Source organism: Physeter macrocephalus, chromosome 21 (genome assembly GCF_002837175.3).
Source record: "Physeter macrocephalus isolate SW-GA chromosome 21, ASM283717v5, whole genome shotgun sequence".
Lineage (NCBI taxonomy): Eukaryota > Metazoa > Chordata > Mammalia > Artiodactyla > Physeteridae > Physeter > Physeter macrocephalus.
Genome location: NC_041234.1, coordinates 31,175,760 through 31,197,854, shown reverse-complemented (window position 1 = coordinate 31,197,854; position 22,095 = coordinate 31,175,760). Strand labels below are relative to the sequence as shown.

General features: G+C 42.3%; 3 protein-coding genes across 5 annotated transcripts in view; 1 reads left to right on the top strand and 2 right to left on the bottom strand.

Moving 5' to 3' along the window:
- Positions 1-518, bottom strand: part of WDR45 (WD repeat domain 45) — a 5,338-nt gene extending 4,820 nt beyond the window's left edge. For 2 of the 3 annotated variants that reach the window (XM_007120928.4, XM_007120930.3), the window contains exon 1: positions 405-518. The gene's annotated coding sequence lies outside the window, so the exon portion shown is untranslated. The remainder of the gene's footprint in view (positions 1-404) is intronic. The other variant, XM_028482640.2, reaches the window with a different exon arrangement.
- Positions 519-4,714: 4,196 nt separating this feature from the next.
- GPKOW (G-patch domain and KOW motifs) overlaps positions 4,715-22,095 on the bottom strand; it is a 51,757-nt gene continuing 34,376 nt past the window's right edge. Inside the window, exon 13 of the mRNA XM_055081773.1 lies at positions 4,715-4,794. The gene's annotated coding sequence lies outside the window, so the exon portion shown is untranslated. The remainder of the gene's footprint in view (positions 4,795-22,095) is intronic.
- Positions 10,373-10,726, top strand: LOC112062454 (cytochrome c oxidase subunit NDUFA4-like). Its single transcript, XM_055081774.1, has one exon. It carries the CDS (start codon positions 10,373-10,375, stop codon positions 10,619-10,621), a length of 249 nt encoding a protein of 82 aa, XP_054937749.1. The 3' UTR covers positions 10,622-10,726.

Below are 22,095 nucleotides of genomic sequence, written 5' to 3'. Positions count from 1 at the left end.
TCCCCATACTCCCTTCAAACCCCCATCTCCCCAAAGCCTTTGCCCAGGCACACCCCTTTCCACTCTCCAAACGTCCTCCCTTCCCCCCTGTACCACCTCCACCGGACCGCCTCACCTGCAAAGACCCATTCTTTAGACAGCCCCACCTTCCAAGATCCCCTTTTTGGGACCCCCATTCCAAAGACACTTGCCACCCAGGAACCCTGCCCAGGGATGCCTCACACATCGCTACCACCACTTATGTCCAAGACCACCTTCATACCCCTTCCAGCGCCAGCACCTACTCAAGATCCCTGTCCTAGATACCTCCCATCCACCAAGACCCTTGCTCAAAAGACCCCTCCGTCCCCCAGACCGCAACCAATTCTTGGACCATGCCCCAGCTCCCTGCCGCCTGCACTGACCTGACCTCTGCGCGTCCCAGATCCTGGCCCAAGCTCTCGGTGCCGCCCGCGGCCCGGCTTTCTGACCTCCCGGGCCTTGACGCCCCACTCCTGTGTTTACATCAGGCCTTACTTCCGGGGGAGGGAGTCTGTGACGGGAAATGACTCACCCTCGCCGGAAAGCGCGGCCGCAGTCCTCCTAAACCAGCTTCTGGGTCTTTGGAGCAAAGAGAGGGAGCGTGGCGTTCTGCCAGGAGAGCGCGGGGAGCAGAGGACGCTCCACCAGGGCATGACTGTCTGAAGGAACCGAGGACGGGTGGGAGAGGGAGAGCCTTCCCCTCGCTGAGCAGAAAAGGGCGAGAATTCCGTAACTCGGTCCTGCTCGGAGAGCTAGCGGTGTTACCTTCTGGGCTAACAAGACTTGGACCTCCGAGGTGGGCTAGAGGGGCCGCCCCTGTTAGCTATTTGTAGTTCTCCCAGACTTCTAGGGAGGCGTCCGGGGAACCTCGAGGCGGGGGTGGGCCTGGAGACCTTCAAAGCTGAGTCTATCCCCATAGCCAGGGGGAAGCCAGGATGGGATTCCCCACCCCACCCATGCTTCGTTTTAGTTACAAAGTGAAGAAGTATGCGGGCCTCTCCCGTTGCGGAGCACAGGCTCCAGACGCACAGGCCCAGCTGCTCCGCGGCATGTGGGATCTTCCCGGACCGGGGCACGAACCTGTATCCCCTGCATCGGCAGGCGGACTCTCAACCACTGCGCCACCAGGGAAGCCCTGAAAAAGTATTTTTGATGGCAAGAGGTAAAAGTGTTCAGTGCGGGAGGAAAAAAGACCCCAATTATGTACATACTGGAAATATTTTTGTATTCAACTTATAAATTTTGAGATGTGGACTCACGTGTAGTTTTGAGAAATAATACAGAGAAATACCATGTGCTTTAACACTTCCCCCTGAAGGTAACATGTTGTATAGTAAAATACTACACTCAGAATGTTGACATAGTTGTGACACTAAGTATCTCACAGTTGTGATATTGACACAATTCACCCATCCTTTACTTTTTTTCAAATATTGTTTTGATGCTTTAAAAAATTATTAATATATAATGGACATCTGTTTTATTCATCCTTTTTAATTGATTCATGGTATTCCGTGGAATAAATGTATAACTGTTCAGCTGTTCCCCTACTGATGGCCATCTAGGTTGTTTGATGTACTGTGTTGTCTACATCCACAGACATATTTACTTGTGAATTTTGTTCCCATGTACTTCCCTAGGTGTGACTCCATTGCTGTGCTCCTCAGCAAAGCCAATCTTCTGGCTTTCTTCGGTCTCTGCTTCCTCACATCCCAGAGCACATTTAACTTTTTTTTTTTTGGCCACGGCATGGGATCTTAGTTACCCGACCCGGGATTGAGCCTGGACCCTCGGCAGTGAGAGGGCCGAGTCCTAACCACTGGACCACCAGGGAATTCCCTGAGCATATTTAACTTAATTCAGTTTGGCTTTTGTCACTTCCATGTCTCTGAGACTGCTCTTAACCAGATCACTGATGAGTAACAATCTTCCCAAACAAGCAGTCACTTCTCTACCCCTTCCTGTAACCACTCAGCATATTCCACAGTTTCTTGCTCTCACTCTCTTTGTTTTCTCCTATATCTCTGGCTACTCCTCCATCTTTATCCAATTTCCAAATACTGTGGTATCCTTGGGTATGATCCTGGCCGCCTTACTTTTGTAGTCAGTATTCTCTCCCTAGGTGACTTCATGTTGTCTCATAGCCTTAATTATTGCAAATATTTGGAAGATCCACTAATTTAGGCCTATAGCCTAGACCTCTTTCCTGAACACCAGACTCATATGCTACGGCCTGTTTGACGTGTTCACGTGGATGTCTCACAAGGCATCTCAAATTTAACGCATCCAAACATATCTTGAATTTCCCTGGCTCAACCACCCTCCTGTCTCCCTCATCTCAACCAATGGCACCATAACACCCAGTTTGTCACTCAAGCCAAAGAGCAGATATATCATTCTTGATTCTCCTTCTTTGTCATTGGCAAATTCTGTTGGTCCCACTGTCCAAGTGGTGTCACAAATACAACCCCTGGCTCATGCACTTTTAGTCAAGATGGAGTAACAGGGACCAAATTTGTCCTCTCACATGAAACAACCAGCCACTGCCCCCTACCAAAAGGCAGAATACATGAAACAATGGTTTTTAAGACATACACATCAGACAGTGAAGGACAGTGATCCCTGAGAAATGGGAAAGAAGATGAGCCCCAAACTGCCCCAAGTTACCACTTGGAGAGTTTTCATGCTGTGGCACAGAAAGGGGAGAAGGCAGAGCCTGGTGGCCTCCCTAAATTAAAATAATCCAGAGAGACAAGGGCAGCTAGAATGCGAAGGACAGAATATCAGGAGAGAGCTTCACAGAGAGAGAAGCACAGAGATCTGCAAAGAGTCCCCCTTGAATATTCAGCAGAGTACTGATAAGTGCATGCATATGAAGAAACTACCCAAGTCCAGGGAAAGAACCATCCAACTGGATTAGAACAAGGCCTGCACATAGGTCAATTGGAAAAACATAATTCACAGGGCATAGAATACACAGGAAGGTTGTGGGGAATAATTAGCCCTGGACTTAGTACCAGTGCAGACCCAATTAACAAATCATAAAAGGAAGACCCTGAAAGATCAAATTGTTTCCAAGTAACAACTATCTCAGTACAAGGATCAGGAAGATTTATAGAAATACTAATAATAAAACCCTAGCACCTAAGGTAAAATTCACAATGTTATCCAAACAAAGATGATTAGGCATAAAAAGAAGCAAGAGGTACACACCACAATATGGAAAAACCTTGAAAAACGTATGCCAAGTGAAAGGAGCCAGTCACAAAGGACCGCATATTGTATGATCTCATTTATAGACAATGTCCAGAACAGGCAAGTCCATAGAGACAAAGTAGATTAGTGGTTGCCTAGGGCTGGTGGGGTGGGGGAGGAAGGTGACTGGGGAAAGAAAGGCAATGACTGCTAAGGGATATGGGATTGCTTTTTGGGGTGTTGAAAATGTTCTAAAACTGATGGTAATGGTTACAGAACTCTGTAAGTATACTAAAAAAAACATTTAACTGTACACTTTATTTTTTTATGAATTTATTTTATTTGGCTGCATTGGGTCTTTGTTGATGTGTGTGGGTTTTCTCTAGCTGCAGCGAGTGAGGGCTGCTTTTCGTCGTGGTGCGTGGGCTTCTCATTGCGGTGGCTTCTCTTGTGGAGCATGGGCTCTAGGTGTGTGGGCTTCAGTAGTTGTGGCACGCAGGCTCAGTAGTTGTGGCTCGTGGGCTCTAGAGTGCGGGCTCAGTAGTTGTGGCGCACGGGCTTAGTTGCTCTGCGGCACGTGGGATCTTCCTGGACCAGGGGTCGAACCCATGTCCCCTGCATTGGCAGGCGGATTCTTAACCACTGCTCCACGAGGGAAGTCCTAACTGTACACTTTAAATGGTGTATTGTGTGGTATGTGAATTATATCTCAATAAAAGAGTGTTGTTTTTTTTTAAGTAGGAAAACATGAACCATAATGATCAATCCATGGAAACTAACACAGAATGGACACAGACGTTAGAATTAGGAGAGAATGATGCTAAAAAAGTTATTAAAGCTACACGCTATATGTTAAAAAAGTTGAGCAGAGACATGGAAGATATATAAGTAACCAAAATGAAATTCTAAAGATGAAAAATACACCAGATGGGATCAATGACTAGACATTGCAGAAGAAAAACATCAGTAGTTTAAATCATAGCAGTAGAAACTAAGAAAATGGAACAGAGGAAAAAAGAATCCCCAAAAAATGAAAATAGAAAAAAGCATAAATGAGCTGTGGGACAATTTCATGTGGCCTAATATGCAGGAAATAGAATCCCCAAAGGAGAGGAAGGGGGACAGAAAAAGTACGTGAAGAAGTAAAGTCCTAAAACTTTCCAAAATTAATAAAAAATATAAACTCACAGATCCAAGAAGTTCAATGAACACCAGCAAAAGGTAGATGAAAAATACTACACAGGGCTTCCCTGGTGGCGCAGTGGTTGAGAGTCCGCCTGCCGATGCAGGGGACGCAGGTTCGTGCCCTGGTCCGGGAAGATCCCACATGCCGCGGAGCGGCTGGGCCCGTGAGCTATGGCTGCTGAGCCTGCACGTCCAGAGCCTGTGCTCCGCAACGGGAGAGGCCACAACAGTGAGAGGCCCGCGTACTGCAAAAAAATAAACAAAACAAAACAAAAAACCTACACAAAGGCACATTGTGGGAATTCCCTGGCCGTCAAGTGGTTAGGACTCTGTGCTCTCACTGCCGAGGGCCCGGGTTGGGGAATTAAAATCCCACAAGCCATGTGGTGCAGCCTAAAAACAAACAAAGGCACATTGTTATAAAACTGCTCCAAACCAATGATACAGAGAAAATCTTTATTTTTTCTTCCAATTTTATTGAGATATAATCAACTTACAGCACTGTATAAGTTTGAAGTGTACAGCGTAATGACTTGACTTACATACATCATGAAATGATTATCACAATAAGTTTAGTGAACATCCATCATTCCATATAGATACAAAATTAAGGAAATAGGAAAAAAAATTTTTTTCCTTGTGATCCTGTTAGGATTTACTCTCTTTTATGTATAACATACAGCAGTGTTAATTATCATGTTGTACATTACATTCCTAGTACTTATTTATCTTATACCTGGAAATTTGTACCTTTTGACTGCCTTCATCCAATTCCCCCTTCTCCAGCCCCACCTCTAGTAAACACAAATCTGATCTCTTTTTTTTTTTTTTTTTGCGGTACGCGGGCCTCTCACTGTTGTGGCCTCTCCCGTTGCGGAGCACAGGCTCCGGACGCGCAGGCTCAGCGGCCATGGCTCACGGGCCCAGCCGCTCCGCGGCACGTGGGATCTTCCCGGACCGGGGCACGAACCCGCGTCCCCTGCATCGGCAGGCGGACTCTCAACCACTGCGCCACCAGGGAAGCCCTGATCTCTTTTTCTATGAGTTTGTTTTTGAAGTATAATTGACCTTCAACTTTCCTGGTGCTGTTATAACTTCTGGTTATAGAAGTATCACCCCACCTTCACCTCCACAATGAGTGTTTTACCTCACCTTTTTTCCTGGAGCAAATAGGACTTAACATCTTTTTTTTAAAATTTCTGGCCAGGCTGCACAGCACACAGGATCTCAGTTCCCTGACCAGGGGTTGAACCTGCACCCCCTGCATTGGAAGCACGGAGTCTTAACCACTGGACCACCAGGGAAGTCCCTAGGACTTAACATCTTATTTGAATTAAGATGGGTTCCTAAGTCTTTAAATCCTTTTTAGTTTGCTTTTCAAACCAGTGGTCTGGTTATTTACTTAATGCTGTATATTAATAGGACAGTCACCAGAGAATGAAGAATGATGCACATGCCTGTCATACAAAGTTGTCATGAGGAAGGGTGTCAGGATTGAAAAGGACCAAGATCTAATGACTGAGTAACCTCTGGAAGAAATCCAAACTTGGATGAACGTTTAGGCATTCCAGATTTGTGGGAATGAGTTGTAAGTATCTATGTGTCAGTAAAAATCTTTCTCAAAACATAAATCTTGAAGTTAAGCATGGCTCTGCTCAGACCCGGTTGGGTCAACTTTAATATTAGAATTGCTCCTAGGAGCATTTCACCTTCTTTTGTGGACGTGGCTCAATGAATTAATTTTCTCTAATGCATCCTGGAAAATGGATTGTTTGTAGATTGAGAAATTGTTTAAGTTTTGCTCTGATGTCTTGAAAAGTAGCATACTAATCTCCTTCATTTAACAACTAATTATTGAACATTCATTCATTCATTTATCCAATATATATTGAGTGCCTCCAACACACCGGGCACACTGTACTCAATTTGGGGAATCAAACAGTAAACAGAGCAATGTCCTTGGAGGAGAAAGGTGATGAATGAATGAATATACATATATTTATATTTATATATCAATTAGAGATAATATGGATTAGGAGACAGGAAGGGTTGAGGTAAGGGTAGGAAGTTGCTATCTTATTTGGGATGATCAAAGAAACTTCTGTGATAAGGTGACATTGGAGCAGAAACCTGAAGGGAGTGAGGGAATGAACCCTGTGGAAATCTGGGGGAAGAGCATTCTGGGCAGAAGGAACAACAAGGATATCAGTGCAGCTTGAGCAGATGAGTCACAGAGGGGTGGAGTGGGGGCAGAATATGCAGGGCCTTGTAGGCCATTTAGAATGCTTTGGCTAATTGTGAACATGTGGTTTCCCAAACCTGAGTAACGTTCTCACATCCCTCTGTTGTTCCCTACTATCCCTTGGCCACATCCTCTGTATAACTTGTACCAATTCCTGAAGGCTTAGTTTTTGCATTATACTTTCTTGAGAGTCTTTCCTAATATAAAAGTTGGATTAAAAATTCCTCCCCCTTAGTGCTCTGCACCCCCCACAATGTTACAAGGTACAAAGTTGACTTGCTATGCTTGAGACTTCTCCAAGGGCAGATGTTATATATCCCCAGTGCCCCTCATCAAACCTAATACTTAGTAGATGCTCAAGAAAATGTTTGTTGAACCAAATAAATGTACAGTTCATTAAAAAAAAATGCTTTGGCTACTATTCTGAGTAGGATAGGGAGCCATTTGGAGGGTTTGGAGCACAGGAGAGAGACACGACCAGACTTACCTTTTCAAAATAGCACTGGCTTCTGTGTGTGGACTAAGGCAGGGAGCAGGAGCAGGTAAAGCAAGGAGGGCAGTTAGGAGGCTATTTCAATAAATCAGGCAATGGTTTTTGGTGGCTTGGACACTGGGCAGTGGAGGAGATAAGATGTATTCTGGAATTATTTTGAAGGTAGAGCTGCAGGGATATGTTGATGGGTTAGATATAGGGTGTGTGGATGATAGGAGTTAAGAATGACTCAGAAGGTTTTAGTTAAGCTGAGAGTCAGCTGGAGGAACAGATTAAGAGGGGGAATTGGGAGTTTTGTATTATTTTTGTGAACTCTGAAATGCTTATGAAATGTCATATAGAGATGTTGGGTAGGTGATTGGATATAACTGAAGGTCAGGAGTGAGGTACAGGCTGGAAATAACAAATTTAGGAGGCATCAATATATCAAAGTCGTTTAAAGTCAGGAGACAGAGGAGATTACCTAGGAAGTGAAAGTAGGTGGGGAGGTCAGAAGCCTAAGCCCTGAAGCATTTCCAAGGTACAAAGATCAGGGGAAAGAGGAGGGACTGGCAAAAGATTGAGTAGGAGCAGCCAGTGAGGCAGGAACAGAACCAAGAAAGGATTTCTGGAAGTCAAGAGAAAAGGCATTTCAAGAAGGGAGTCAAATGTCTCTGAGAGGGAGGAATTCCCTGGTGGTGCATTGGTTAAGAACCTGCCTGCCAATGCAGGGGACAGCAGGTAAGCTCGTGTGCCATAACTATGGAGCCTGCGCTCTAGAGCCCGCAGCTAAGCTCGTGTGCCATAACTATGGAGCCTGCGCTCTAGAGCCCGCGAGCCACAATTACTGAAGCCCGTGCGCCTAGAGCCCATGCTCCTCAACAGGAGAAGTCACCACAACGAGAAGCCTGCGCACCACAACGAAGAGTAGCGAAGAGTAGCCCCCACTCGCTGCAACGAAGACCCAACACAGCCAAAAATAAATAAATAAATTAATTAGTTAAAAATGTTGCTGAGAGGGAAGATGAGGAGCATTCATAATATGCAGGCACTGGGTGTACAGAGATGAACCAGAATGCCAGGCACATAGTAGATGTCCATGTACTTTTTTGTGTGTGTGTGGGAACCCAGCTGGAAGCATCACCCCCTCCCCCCTCCTCCCCCCTCCCCCGCATTTATCACCTAACCTAACACAATGATAAAGAAAAGAAGACAAGAACAAAGTACCCTATGAGGTGAGGAATGCAGGATAAGCAGTCTGGCAGAGGCTAAAAATTCCCTTTACATGGGCTGCTTGCAATCTTGGAATCTCAGTTACCTTCACCACCCAGTGCCTATTTCAGCCTTACTCATCTTTCAGGTCTCAATTTAGACATCACTTCCCACCTCTCCTCTCTCCCTGTCTCCCTCTCCCTCCCCCCACCCCATTTCTCCCTCCCCCCTCCCTCTCCTTCTCTCTCTATATGTATATATACATATATACTTGAGAGAGAGAGAGAAACAGTATATTCTCATAGCGCCTCATTTGTCTGTAGCTTACCTGATTTTCCCCACTAGATGGTAAACTCCCAAAAGGGAGAAGTCATTCACTCTTGGGGTTTAAAACACAGAGGGGACGTGTTTAACACGTTTTTTCTTAGTGGATGCCTTTAGATGGGGCTTGCCTCTCATGTGCCACAGTTCCCCCAGCCCCGCCCCCGACTGCATCTTTTTGTCATAAGAATGCATCATTCGTTGACCTGCCTGACCCCCCCAGCCCCCCACCTCCTGCATCCCAGACCAGAGTAGGCCCTCAATAAGCATTTATCAGAGGGATGATTTTTTTCTTTTCAGGTTGGGTAAAGCACAGAACAAGATGGGAGTCAGTATTTCTTTAACGACCCCTGGCAACGAAGACCCAACACAGCCAAAAATAAATAAATAAATTAATTAGTTAAAAATGTTGCTGAGAGGGAAGATGAGGAGCATTCATAATATGCAGGCACTGGGTGTACAGAGATGAACCAGAATGCCAGGCACATAGTAGATGTCCATGTACTTTTTTGTGTGTGTGTGGGAACCCAGCTGGAAGCATCACCCCCTCCCCCCTCCTCCCCCCTCCCCCGCATTTATCACCTAACCTAACACAATGATAAAGAAAAGAAGACAAGAACAAAGTACCCTATGAGGTGAGGAATGCAGGATAAGCAGTCTGGCAGAGGCTAAAAATTCCCTTTACATGGGCTGCTTGCAATCTTGGAATCTCAGTTACCTTCACCACCCAGTGCCTATTTCAGCCTTACTCATCTTTCAGGTCTCAATTTAGACATCACTTCCCACCTCTCCTCTCTCCCTGTCTCCCTCTCCCTCCCCCCACCCCATTTCTCCCTCCCCCCTCCCTCTCTTTCCCTCTCTATATATGTATATATACATATATACTTAGAGAGAGAGAGAGAGAGAAACAGTATATTCTCATAGCGCCTCATTTGTCTGTAGCTTACCTGATTTTCCCCACTAGATGGTAAACTCCCAAAAGGGAGAAGTCATTCACTCTTGGGGTTTAAAACACAGAGGGGATGTGTTTAACACCTTTTTTTTTAGTGGCTGCCTTTAGATGAGGCTTGCCTCTCATGTGCCACAGTTCCCCCAGCCCCACCCCCGACTGCATCTTTTTGTCATAAGAATGCATCATTCGTTGACCTGCCTGACCCCCCAAGCCCCCCACCTCCTGCATCCCAGACCAGAGTAGGCCCTCAATAAGCATTTATCAGAGGGATGATTTTTTTCTTTTCAGGTTGGGTAAAGCACAGAACAAGATGGGAGTCAGTATTTCTTTAACGACCCCTGCCCCTCACTAGACATGGCCCTCAAGACTGGACTGTCTTGACCTGCAGGAGTCCTGATGCCAAAAGCTCAGCCTCTCTGTACACCTGTGCCAAACTGAATCTAAGAGACAGAGTTTTGGGCGAAGTAGAAAAGGATAGCTTTCCTGCTTTGCCAGGCAAAGGGGAACACAGCGGGCTCCTGCCTCGAAAAACTGTGTCCCCTCCATGTACTTTTAATTGTAATAAAATATACATAACATAAAATTTACCACCTTAACCATTTTTGAATGTACAGTTCAGGAATGTTAAGAATATTCACATTGTTGTGAAACAGATCTCCAGAACTTTTTCATCTTGCAAAACTGAAACTCTACTTTGCGCGGAGACTGTTTAGTCCCAGGCCTTGCAAGTTTATTGTTCTCTCCATCTGGACTCGAGGCTTCTGTCACAACCATGCTCCGCCTAATCATCGGTCAGGCCAAGAAGCATCTTAGCTTGATCCCCCTCTGCATATTTATTGAACTGGGAGGTACTGGAGCAACACTGTATGTCTTGTGCCTGGCATTGTTCAATCCAGGTGTCAGTTGGGACAGAAAGAGTAACCCAGAACCCTGGAACAAACTGGGTCCCAATGATCAGTACAAGTTCTACTCAGTGAATGTAGATTACAGCAAATTGAAGAAAGAAGGTCCAGACTTCTAAATGAAATGTTTCACTGTAAAGATGCTTAGAATGAAGGTCTTCCAGAAGCCATCCGCACTATTTTCCACTTAACCAGGAAACATTTCCCCTCTAAATGCATGAAATCAGGGACTTCCCTAGTGGTCCAGAGGTTAAGACTTGGCATTTCCACTGCAGGGGGCGCTGGTTCGATCCCTGGTCGGGGAACTAAGATCCCACATGCTGCGTGGTGCGGCCAAAAAGTAAAAAATAAATAAATAAACGCACGAAATCATGTTGGTGTATTGTGTTGGGGTTTACACTGGTTAATAAATAGTCTGAAACTTGAAAAAAGAAACTGAAACTCTAGACCCATTAAACATCTCCCCATTTCCCCCTCCCCCAGCCCCTGGCAACCACCTTTCTACTTTATGTTTCTATGAATTTGACTCCTTTATTTTATTTATTTATTTATTTATTTATTGGCTGTATTGGGTCTTAGTTGAGGCACGCAGGATCTTTCGTTGCAGCGCACGGGCTTCTCTCTAGTTATGGCACATGGGCTCCAGAGCATGTGGGCTCTGTAGTTGCAGCACGCGGGCTCTCTAGTTGTGGTGCACGGGCTTAGTTGCCCCGTGGCATGTGGGATCTTAGTTCCCTGACAAGGGATCGAACCGGTGTCCCCTGCATTGCAAGACCGATTCTTAACCACTGGACACCAGCGAAGTCCCAATTTGACTCCTTTAGATACTTCATATAAGTGGAATCATACAGTATTTGTTTTCTTATGACTGGCTTATTTCACATAGCATAACGTCCTCAAGGTTCATCCGTGTTGAAGCATGTGTCAGAATTTCCTTCCCTTTAAAGGCTGAATAATATCCTATTGTATGAATATACCACATTTTGCTTATCAATTCATTTATTGATGGACACTTGGATTGCTTACACCTTTTGGCTATTGGGAATAATGCTGCTATGAACATGGGTGTGCAAAGTCTCTTTGATACTGTGCTTTCAATTAATTTGTATATTTGTCCAGAAGTGGAATTGCTGGATCATAGGGTAATCGTTTTTTAAATTTTGGGGGGAACTGCCATATTGTTTTCCATAGCAGCTGCACCATTTTATATTCCTACCAGTAGTGCACAAAGGTTCTAATTTTCTCCACATCCCAACCAACACTTCTTTTCTTTCTTTTTTTTTTATGGTAACCATCCTAATGGGTGTGAGGCCCAGAAAATTGTCATTCTTGACTTGTATAGCAGTTCCCTGGAAACCCTCACTTATAGGGCTTGTCTTTATTTGACCTGATTCAGAGCTCTCTCAGGTCAAGTAGCCTTTTAAAAAATAATTGGTGACAACTGTTTAGCATCACAGCTGCCCGAGGTGGTGATAACAGCTGGAGCAAACAAGAAGTTGACCAAAGATCATGAAAAACTGGGAATAAGATATCCAGAGGGACCTTGAAAAGCTCTGACATATTTCTGGGAATCTGGAAGGCTATATGCATGTGCAAGTGCAGGGCTGCAAGCATGCCAAGGAAAGAACTGAGAAGGCCCTAAGCTTTCAACTCTGGGTGATTTTTTTTTTGTCAGAGTATAGTTGATTTACAGTGTTGTGTGTTAGTTTCAGGTGTACAGCAGAGTGAATCAGTTATACATATACATATATCCACTCTTTTTTAGATTCTTTTCCCATATAGGCCATTACAGAGTACTGAGTAGAGTTCCCTGTGCTATACAGTAGGTCCTTTTTTTAAAATTTATTTTTGGCGCGTTGGGTCTTCATTGCTGTGCGTGGGCTTTCTCTAGTTGCGGCGAGCGAGGGCTACACTTTGTTGCAGTGCGCAGGCTTATTGCGGTGGCTTCTCTTGTTGCAGAGCACGGGCTCTAGGCGCACAGGCTTCAGTATTTGTAGCTCGTGGGCTCAGTAGTTGTGTCTCACGGGCTTCAGTAGTTGCGGCGCGCGGGCTCTAGAGCACAGGCTCGGTAGTTGTTGTGCACCAGCTTAGTTGCTCCGTGGCACGTGGGATCTTCCCAGACCAGGGCTCAAACCCGTGTCCCCTGCACTGGCAGGCAGATTCTTAAGTACTGCACCACCAGGGAAGCTCTACAGTAGGTCCTTATTTGTTATGTATTTTATATATAGTAGGGTGTATATGTTAATCCCAATCTCCTAATTTATCATTTCCTCCCGCGTTTTCCCTTTGGTCACCATAAGTTTGATTTCAAGATCTGTGAGTCCGTTTCTGTTTTGTAAATAAGTTCATTTGCATAATGTTTAAATTAGATTCCACATATAAGCGATATTGTATATTTGTCTTTCTCTGTCTGACTTACTTCACTTACTATGATAATCTCTAGGTCCATCCATGTTGCTGCAAATGGCATTATTTCTACCTCTGGGTGATCTTGAAGCTCTGGAGAACTCTGCTAAGGCAGAGTTGTAAACTACCTTGCTGAAGTGTTCAAGCATGCTCCAACACACACAGAGAAACCCTAGGCAAAGGTTGAAGACTTACTGATTCAAAGGATTTGAAGAAATCTCTCTCTAACCATTAGCTGACCACTAAGTTAATGAAGCAGAGACTTTGGTGACCACACATATCAAAGAATACAGACTTTACAAAACTAGTTCAGAAAAGTCACTAAACAGACAGCAGCACAATAAAGCCTGGGGTGGAGAGAATCTGAATTCCAGAGCTGCTGTATTATTTGAAATATCCAGATTTTAAAATTGCAATGAAAATAGAAAGTATGAACCATACACAGGGCAAAAAAAAAGCACTAAATAGAAACTGTCCCTAAGAAAGCCCAAGCATTGGATGTACTAGACAAAGATTTTAGGGTTTTTTTGAAGTATAGTTGATTTACAATATTATGTTAGTTTCTGGTGTACAGTATAAGTGATTCAGAATATACATATTCTCTCTTTTTTTTTTTTTTTTTTTTTGGCCATGCCTCGTGGCATGCAGGATCTTATTTCCCTGACCAGGTATCAAACCTGCGCCCCCTGCAGTGGAAGCACAGAGTCCCAACCAGTGGACAACCAGGGAATTCCTGAATATATATATATATTCTTATATATAAATAAATATATATATATATCTGCTAATCCCAAACTCCTAATTTATCCCTCCCCCATCCCCTTTCCTCTTTGTTAACCATAAATTTGTTTTCTATGTCTGTGAGTCTGTTACTGTTTTGTAAATAAGTTCATTTATATCATATTTTAGATTTCACATATAAGTGATATCATATGGTATTTGCCTTTCTCTGTCTGACTTCCTTCACTTAGTATGATAATCTCTAGGTCCATCCATGTTGCTGTAAATTGCATTATTTCACTCCTTTTTATGGCTGAGTAATATTCCATTGTGTGTATATATATATATATATATATATATATATACCACATTTTCTTTATCCATTCATCTGTCGATGGACATTTAACTTGTTTCCATGTCTTGGCTATTGTAAATAGTGCTGCATGAACATTGGGGTGCATGTATTTTTTTTTCTTTTTTGGCAGCGTTGGGTCTTCATTGCTGCACGTGGGCTTTCTCTAGCTGCAGTGAGCGAGGGCTATTCTGAGTTGCCATGCGCGGGCTTCTCATTGCAGCGGCTTCTCTTGTTGTGGAGCACGGGCTCTAGGCGTGTGGGCTTCAGTAGTTGTGGTGCGTGGGCTCAGTAGTTGCGGCATGCGGGCTCTAGGGCACGTGGGCTTCAGTAGTTGTGGCATGTGGGCTCAGTAGTTGTGGCTCACAGGCTCTAGAGCGCAGGCTAAGTAGTTGTGGTGCATGGGCTTAGTTGCTCCATGGCATGTGGGATCTTCCCGGACCAGGGAACGAACCCATGTCCCCTGCATTAGCGGGTGGATTCTTAACCACTGCACCACCAGGGAAGTCCTGTATCTTTTTGAATTAGGGTTTTCTCCAGATATATGCCCAGGAGTGGTATTGCTGAATCATATGGTAACTCTATTTTTAATTTTTAAAGGAACCTCCATACTGTTTTCCATACTGGCTGCACCAATTTACATTCCCACCAACAGTGTTGGAGGGTTCCCTATTCTCCACACCTTCTCCAGTATATATTATTTGTAGACTTTTTTTTAACATATTTATTGGAGTATAATTGCTTTACAATAGTGTGTTAGTTTCTGCTTTACAACAAAGTGAATCAGTTATACATTTACATATGTTTCCATATCTCTTCCCTCTTGCGTCTCCCTCCCTCCCACCCTCCCTATCCCACCCCTGTAGGTGGTCACAAACCATCGAGCTGATCTCCCTGTGCCATGCGGCTGCTTCCACTAGCTATCCACCCTACGTTTGGTAGTGTATATATGTCCATGCCTCTCTCTCAGGGCTTAGTTGCTCCGCAGCATGTGGGATCTTCCAGGATCAGGGATTGAACCCATGTCTCCTGCATCGGCAGGCGGACTCTCAACCACTGTGCCACCAGGGAAGCCCTTCTGCCCATTTTTTGATCAGTTTTTTTTTTATTGAGTTGTATGAGGTGTTTGTATATTTTGGAAATTAAGCCTTTGTTGGTTGCATTGAAGCCATGCAACTCAGATTGCTACTTGAACCCAGATGGCTGTTTCTGGATGCAAAAAAATAAAGTGATGGTTATAGAAAGTAATGAAAGGTTTGTGGAAAGTGGACTGTGAGAAAAGTGTTTTGTGCATGGTCAGGATTGACTAAGTTTAGAATAAATTTAATTGAGTAAATGAATTTTAAAAGTAAGCTGGTGCAAGACTTGAATGTGGCTTTTCTCTCTTTTAAGAGGACAGGTTTTCTTTTTTTTTTTATAAATTTGCTTATTTATTTATTTATTTTTGGCTGTGTTGAGTCTTCATTGCTGTGTGCGAGCTTCCTCTAGTCGTGGCAAGCAAGGGCTGCTCTTGGATGTGGTGCACGGGCTTCTCATTGTGGTGGCTTCTCTTTGTTGTGGAGCACAGGCTCTAGGGATGCAGGCTTCAGTAGTTGTGGTACACGGGCTCAGTAGTTGTGGCTTGTGGGCTCTAGAGCACAGGCTCAGTATTTGGGGCGCTCGGGCTTAGTTGCTCTGCAGCATGTGGGATCTTCCTGGACCAGGGATCGAACCCGTGTCCCCTGCATTGGCAGGCACACTGCGCCACCAGTGAAGTCCCAAGAAGACAGGTTTTCTTAAAATGTTGAACTGCCTTTGATAACAGATATTAAGTTTCTTTACCTTTTAAGTGATCTGTATTTGTCTTTGAAATATTTTATTGTCACTTTGATTACAGAATAAGTATTGTCTCACAGTGACCTATGATCTTACTTTACCAAGTGTTTTAAAACTTTTGGACAAACTTCCCAAATATCAAATTTTAATTAAAGGTCTTTTGATTTCCAGCTAATTTTGGGATTCTGTAGAGGGCCCCTGAAGTATCTCAAAGAGAAATATTTAACTAGGGTTATTTGGTATGTTAAGTTAAATGCAATCATTCATAATTCTGGTTATTGTAACCAAGTTTCTTTACTGATTACACTATAATCAGATGTTTAACCATGGCTTTTAAGTCTTCTGTCATTTATAGATAGTTATTTTTGTACTCTGATGCTGTTACAAAACGTGCTTCATCATCAAGGAGATTCATAGAAAGGCTATGGAAGCAGTTACAACAGTTCCACATCAAGATGATAACTATGCGAGGATTCCAGCCCATACTGACTTAAAACAAGTAGCTGTCTTGCCCCTGGCGCCCCTAGATCAGGCATCCAGAGATGTTTTTACTCCCTGACAGGCAGGGTCGACACCCCTACTCAGCCTCGAAGCAGTTACAGAAGATGGACCATTGCCCCTCTGCTTCCCATAAGAATATGGGAGTAAAATCTCTGAGAGGAGAATGAAACAGGAGGGAAGGGGGCAGGGCACAACCTTTAAAAGAATGATATAGCCCAAGGACACAACATAAACTGATTAGAATCAAATAGGTCCAAGATGGCTTCCACTAGACCTTGAGCTTCAGTTTATGCTCATTGTAACACACCAGCAAGCTAAATGACACACCCACAGGTGACATGACAGTTCCAAGGCTGACCATAAAGGTCAAAAAGTGGGCGGTGGCCCTATTTCTGGAAATCCCCACCCCTTCCCCAAAATAGCTGGAATACTCTTCCCACTCATTAGCCTATGAAATTACCCACCCCTATAAAAACTGACAACCCCATACCCTGGTGCTGCTCTCGCCTTCTCAGATGGCCCACACTCTGTGGAGTGTGTTTCTCTCTAAATAAATCTACTTCTTACCTACTTTGTCTCTCACTGAATTCTTTCTGTGATGAGACATCAAGAACCTGAGCTTCATTAAGTCCTGAGATCAGATGTGTGATCTCAGTTAAAAAAAACGTGGGTTCAAGTCCCAGTCTGGGTTTTGGCTGGGTTCGAGTCCTGGTATGTGGGTTAAAGTCCCAATCTGAGTTGCACGGTTTCAGCATCATTTGCAAATATTTCCTCCCAGTCCCTAGGTTGTGTTTTTGTTTTGTTTATGGTTTCCTTTGCTGTGTAAAAGTGTATAAGTTTGATTAGTCCTCATTTGTTTATTTTTGCTTTTGTTTCTATTGCCTTGGGAGACTGACCTAAGAAAACATCACTATGATTTATGTCAGAGAAACTTTTGCCTATGTTCTTCTAGGAGTCTTATGGTGTCATGTCTTATATTTAAGCCTTTAAGCCATTTTGAGTTCATTTTTGTGTATTGTGTGAGGGAGTGTTCTGACTTCACTGATTTACATGAAGCTTAGACAAAGATTTTAAATCACTAGCATAAATATGCTCAAAGAACTAAAGGAAACCATATCTAAAGAACTAAAGGGAAGTATAATAACAGTGTCTCACCAAATAGAGAATATAAACAAAAAGATAGAAATTAAAAAAAAAACAAATTCAGGAGTTAAAATAGTTGAATATGATAAAAGTAAATAAAAAATAAAAAAATAATAGAATATGAAAATAATGTAAAGAAAATAAATATGAAATAACTGAAATGAAAATTCACTAGAGGGGCTCAACAGCAGTTCCCCATATCCTTTGTCCCACAGGATGATACTGAAACAAAAGGGTCCAGATGGCTGCAACATAAGTGATGGAACACCCTGTTGCTGAGGAGCTGATTTCATGCTGCAGGTAAGCATTTTTATACCCTGCAGCTGTACCCTAAGGGTAAGACAGAAAGTCTCGTATCTCATCAGAATTTGGGAGGTGATAAGAATCTCTCATGACAGCTTCCCATGAAGATAAAAAAGTGAGTGGGAAGTGGCCTTGTAGCAGTTCTTCACAAGCTTCCCCTGCTCTCATGTTCTGGGAGGATCACAAGGCTTCTGCCAAGACCTAGATAGATCAGCTGTGGTTAAGCATTACCTGCAGGAACTATGAGGATCTATGCAAGGTCAAGGCACCATCATGAAGCAGTTTCCCTATATTACCAAGATAGACCATTTTCTGGGCCATAAAATTAATCTCAATAAATGCAGAAGGATTCAGGTTATACAAATTGTTTTCTCTGGCCACAATGGAACTGAATTAGAAATTAATAACAGGAAGATCTCTGGAAAATCTCCAAATATTTGGAAACTAAGTAACACAGTTAAAAATAATTCATGGATCAAAGAAGTCAGAATGGAAATTAGAAAACATTTTGAACTGAATGAAAATGAAAACTCAACATATTAGTATTTGTCAATGCCACTAAAGCAGTATTCACGGGTGAATTTATTGCATTAAATGCCTGCCTATATTAGAAAAGAAGAAAGAACTAAATAAGAAAGGTCTAAAATCTATTATCTCAGCTTCCACCATAAGAAACTAGAAAAAGAAGAGCAAAGTAAACCTAAGGTAAGCAGAAGAAAGGAAATAATAAAGATCAAAGTGGAAATCAATGAAAATAGAAAACAGAAAAACAATGGAGAAAATCAGTGAAACCAAAAGTTGGTTGATTGAGATCAACAAAACTGATAAACATGTAGACTTACAAGAAAAAAATAAAGGGAGAAGACACAACTTACCAATATCAGGAATGAGAGGTGACATCACTACAGATTCTACAGATACTAAAAAGGTTAAAGGAATATTATAAGCAACTTTATGCCAATAAATTCCACAAATTCATTGAAATGTACAAATTCCTTGAAAGACACAAATTACCAGAGCTCACTCAAGAAGACACAGATAGTTGCCAGGGGTTGGGGAGAGGAAAGAATGGGGAGTAATTATTTAATGGGTACAGAATTTCAGTTTTGCAAGATGAAAAGGTCTGGAGATGGATGGTGGTGACGGTTATACAACAGTGTGAATGTACTTAATGCCACTTAACTGTACACTTTTAAATGGTTAAGATGGTAAACTTTATGTTATATGTATTTACCACAATTTAAAAAAAAGAAATAGAAAACTGAATAGTCTTATATATATTAAATACATTAATTAACTTTATACCTAAAACCCTTCCTGGGACTTGCCTGGTGGCACAGTGGTTAAGAATCTGCCTGCCAATGTAGGGGACATGGGTTCGAGCCCTGGCCCAGGAAGATCCCACATGCTGTGGAGTAACTAAGCCCGTGTGCCACAACTACTGAGCCTGCACTCTAGAGTCCACGAGCCACAACTACTGAAGCCTGCGTGCCTAGAGCCTGTGCTCCGCAACAAGAGAAGCCACCGCAGTGAGAAGCTTGCACACTGCAATGAAGAGTAGCCTCCGCTCACTGCAACTAGAGAAAGCCCGTGCAGCAACAAAGACCCAACACAGCCAAAAAAATAAATAAATTTATAAAAAACAAAACAACACAACAACAAAAAAACCCCCAAAACCCTTCCTACAAAGAAGACTCCAGGCCCAGATGGTATCACTGGTGAATTCTTTTTTTTTAATTAAAAAAAAATTTTTACTGGTGAATTCTATCATGCATTTAAGGAAGAAATAATATCATCTCTACATAAATTCTTGCAAAAATTTGAATATTTCCCAGCCCATTCTATGGGACCAGCATTATTCTGATACCAAAACCAGATAGACATTACAAAAAAAGAAAACTAATATCCCTTATGAATACAGGTACAGAAATTCTAAACATAATTTTAGCAAATTGATTCCAACAATATATTATAAGGATAATACATCATGACCATGTGGAGTTTAGCCCTAGAATGCAGGGTTGCTTTAACATTCAAAAAAATCAATCAATGTAACTTCTCATACTAACAAACAACAAAAGAAAAAAAAAGTGATCATCTCAATGGATGCAGAAAAATAAGTTGATAAAATTAAACATGATTTCCTGATAAAACTCTCAGGAAAGTAGGAATAGAAAATAACTTCCCCAACCTCATAAACAGCATCTGTGTAACAGGTATATTAAAAACATTCATTGCCACTAATTATCAGGGAAATGCAAATCAGTACCACAATGAAATATCACCTCACACCTGTCAGGATGGCTATTATCAAAAAACCAAGAGGCAACATGTGTTGGTGAGGATGTGGAGACACTGGAAACCTTGCACACTGTTGGTAGGAATGCAAAATGGTGCAGCCACTGCAGAAAACATAATGGATTTTCCTCAAAAAATTAAAAATGGGGGGGAATTCCCTGGTGGTCCAATGGTTAAGACTTCACGCTTCCACTGCAGGGGGCACAGGTTCGATCCCTGGTTGGGGAACTAAGATCCCCACATGCATGCAGTGGCAGCCAAAAAAAATTAATTAAAAAAATAAAAAATTAAAAATAAGAACTAGAACTACCATATGATCTAGCAATTCCACTCCTGGGTATATATCCAAAGGAATTGAAATCAGGATTTCTTAGAGATATCAGCACTCCCATGTTCGTTGCTGCACTATTCACAATAGCCAAGGTATGGAAACAACCTAAATGTCCACTGAAAGAAGAATAAACAAAGAAAATGTAGTATGTACACACAATGGAATACTATTTGGCCCTAAAGAGGAAGGAATTATTGAAATATGCAACAACATGAATGGACCTCAAGGACATTTTGCTAAGTGAAATAAGCCAGACACCTTATATGAGGTATCTAAAATAGTCAAATTCATAAAATCAAAGACTAGAATGGTGGTCAACAGGGGCTGATTTAGAAGGGGAAATGGGGAGTTATTAATCAACAGGAATAGAGTTTCAGTTAGGTAAGATTAATAAGCTCTAGAGATTTGCTATACAATATTATACCTATAGTCAACAATAATGTATTACATACTTAAAATTTGTTAAGAGCATAGATGTCATGTTGAGTGTTATCATCACAATAAGATTAAAAAATAAATAAAAGCTCCTTGGAAGAAAAAAAAAAGATATGTGGATTGGCTAAACTATTTTGGAAGCCTTCTCCATTTTGCATTAATAGGCATGAGAGTCTAGTTGTGACCATGGCCTCTGTCCTTAGAGACATTGCCCAAGGTTTGACCCTGAAACAGACCCACTTCTGCCATTTTCCTGTGAAATCAGTTCGTAACTGGTGCTTACATCATAAGCCCCTGGGGGGTTCATTATAACAGAGTGCTGGTTCCTATCCCCAGAATGTCAAATTCATTAGGTCCAGGAAGAGTCTGAGAATTTTCATTTCTACCCTGTTTTCAGGTGATGCTGCTGCTGCTGGTCTGGGGTCCACACTTTGAGAATCACTGGTTTCCTGATACCACAAAGTAACAGAACTCTGCCCCTGGAGTATTGTCCTAACTTCCTCAAGGGAACCCTTGATTCAAGGTATGGCCAGAGTCCCTAGAAGGACAGGAAGCTGGGACTTTGCCATGTTTATAAACAGGTTTATGATTAGCATGTATTGACCCTGCTTGGTAATAAATGTTTGTTTAATACATGACACGTATGTTGGAGAGAGAAAAAAAAACCTGCAGCTAACATTGTACTTAATGGTGAAAGACTGAATGCTTTCCCTCTAAAACCAAGAAGAAGACAGATAATTACTCTCACTACTGCTATTTTATATTGTACTGAATATTCTGGTCAGTGCATAAAAGGCAAGAAGAAATAAAAGGCAATCTGGATTGGAAAGAAATAAACCTGTCTATTTGCAGAAACATGATTATCTAGTAGAAAACCCAATGGAATCTATAAAAAAGCAAATAAAATTAATGATAGTTTAGCAAGGTTGCAGGATACAAGATCAATGTACAAGAATCAATTGTATTTATATACATTAGCAATGAACAATTGGAATTTTTATTTAAAAATAATATGTACATTCACAGAAAGATAGACAAGATGAAAAGGCAGAGGGCTATGTACCAGATGAAGGAACACAACAAAACCCCAGAAAAACAACGAAATGAAGTAGAGATAGGCAACCTTCCAGAAAAAGAATTCAGAATAATGATTGATAGTAAAGATGATCCAGGACCTCGGAAAAAGAATGGAGGCAAAGATCGAGAACATGCAAGAAATGTTTAACAAAGACCTAGAAGAATTAAAGAACAAACAAACAGAGATGAACAATACAATAACTGAAATGAAA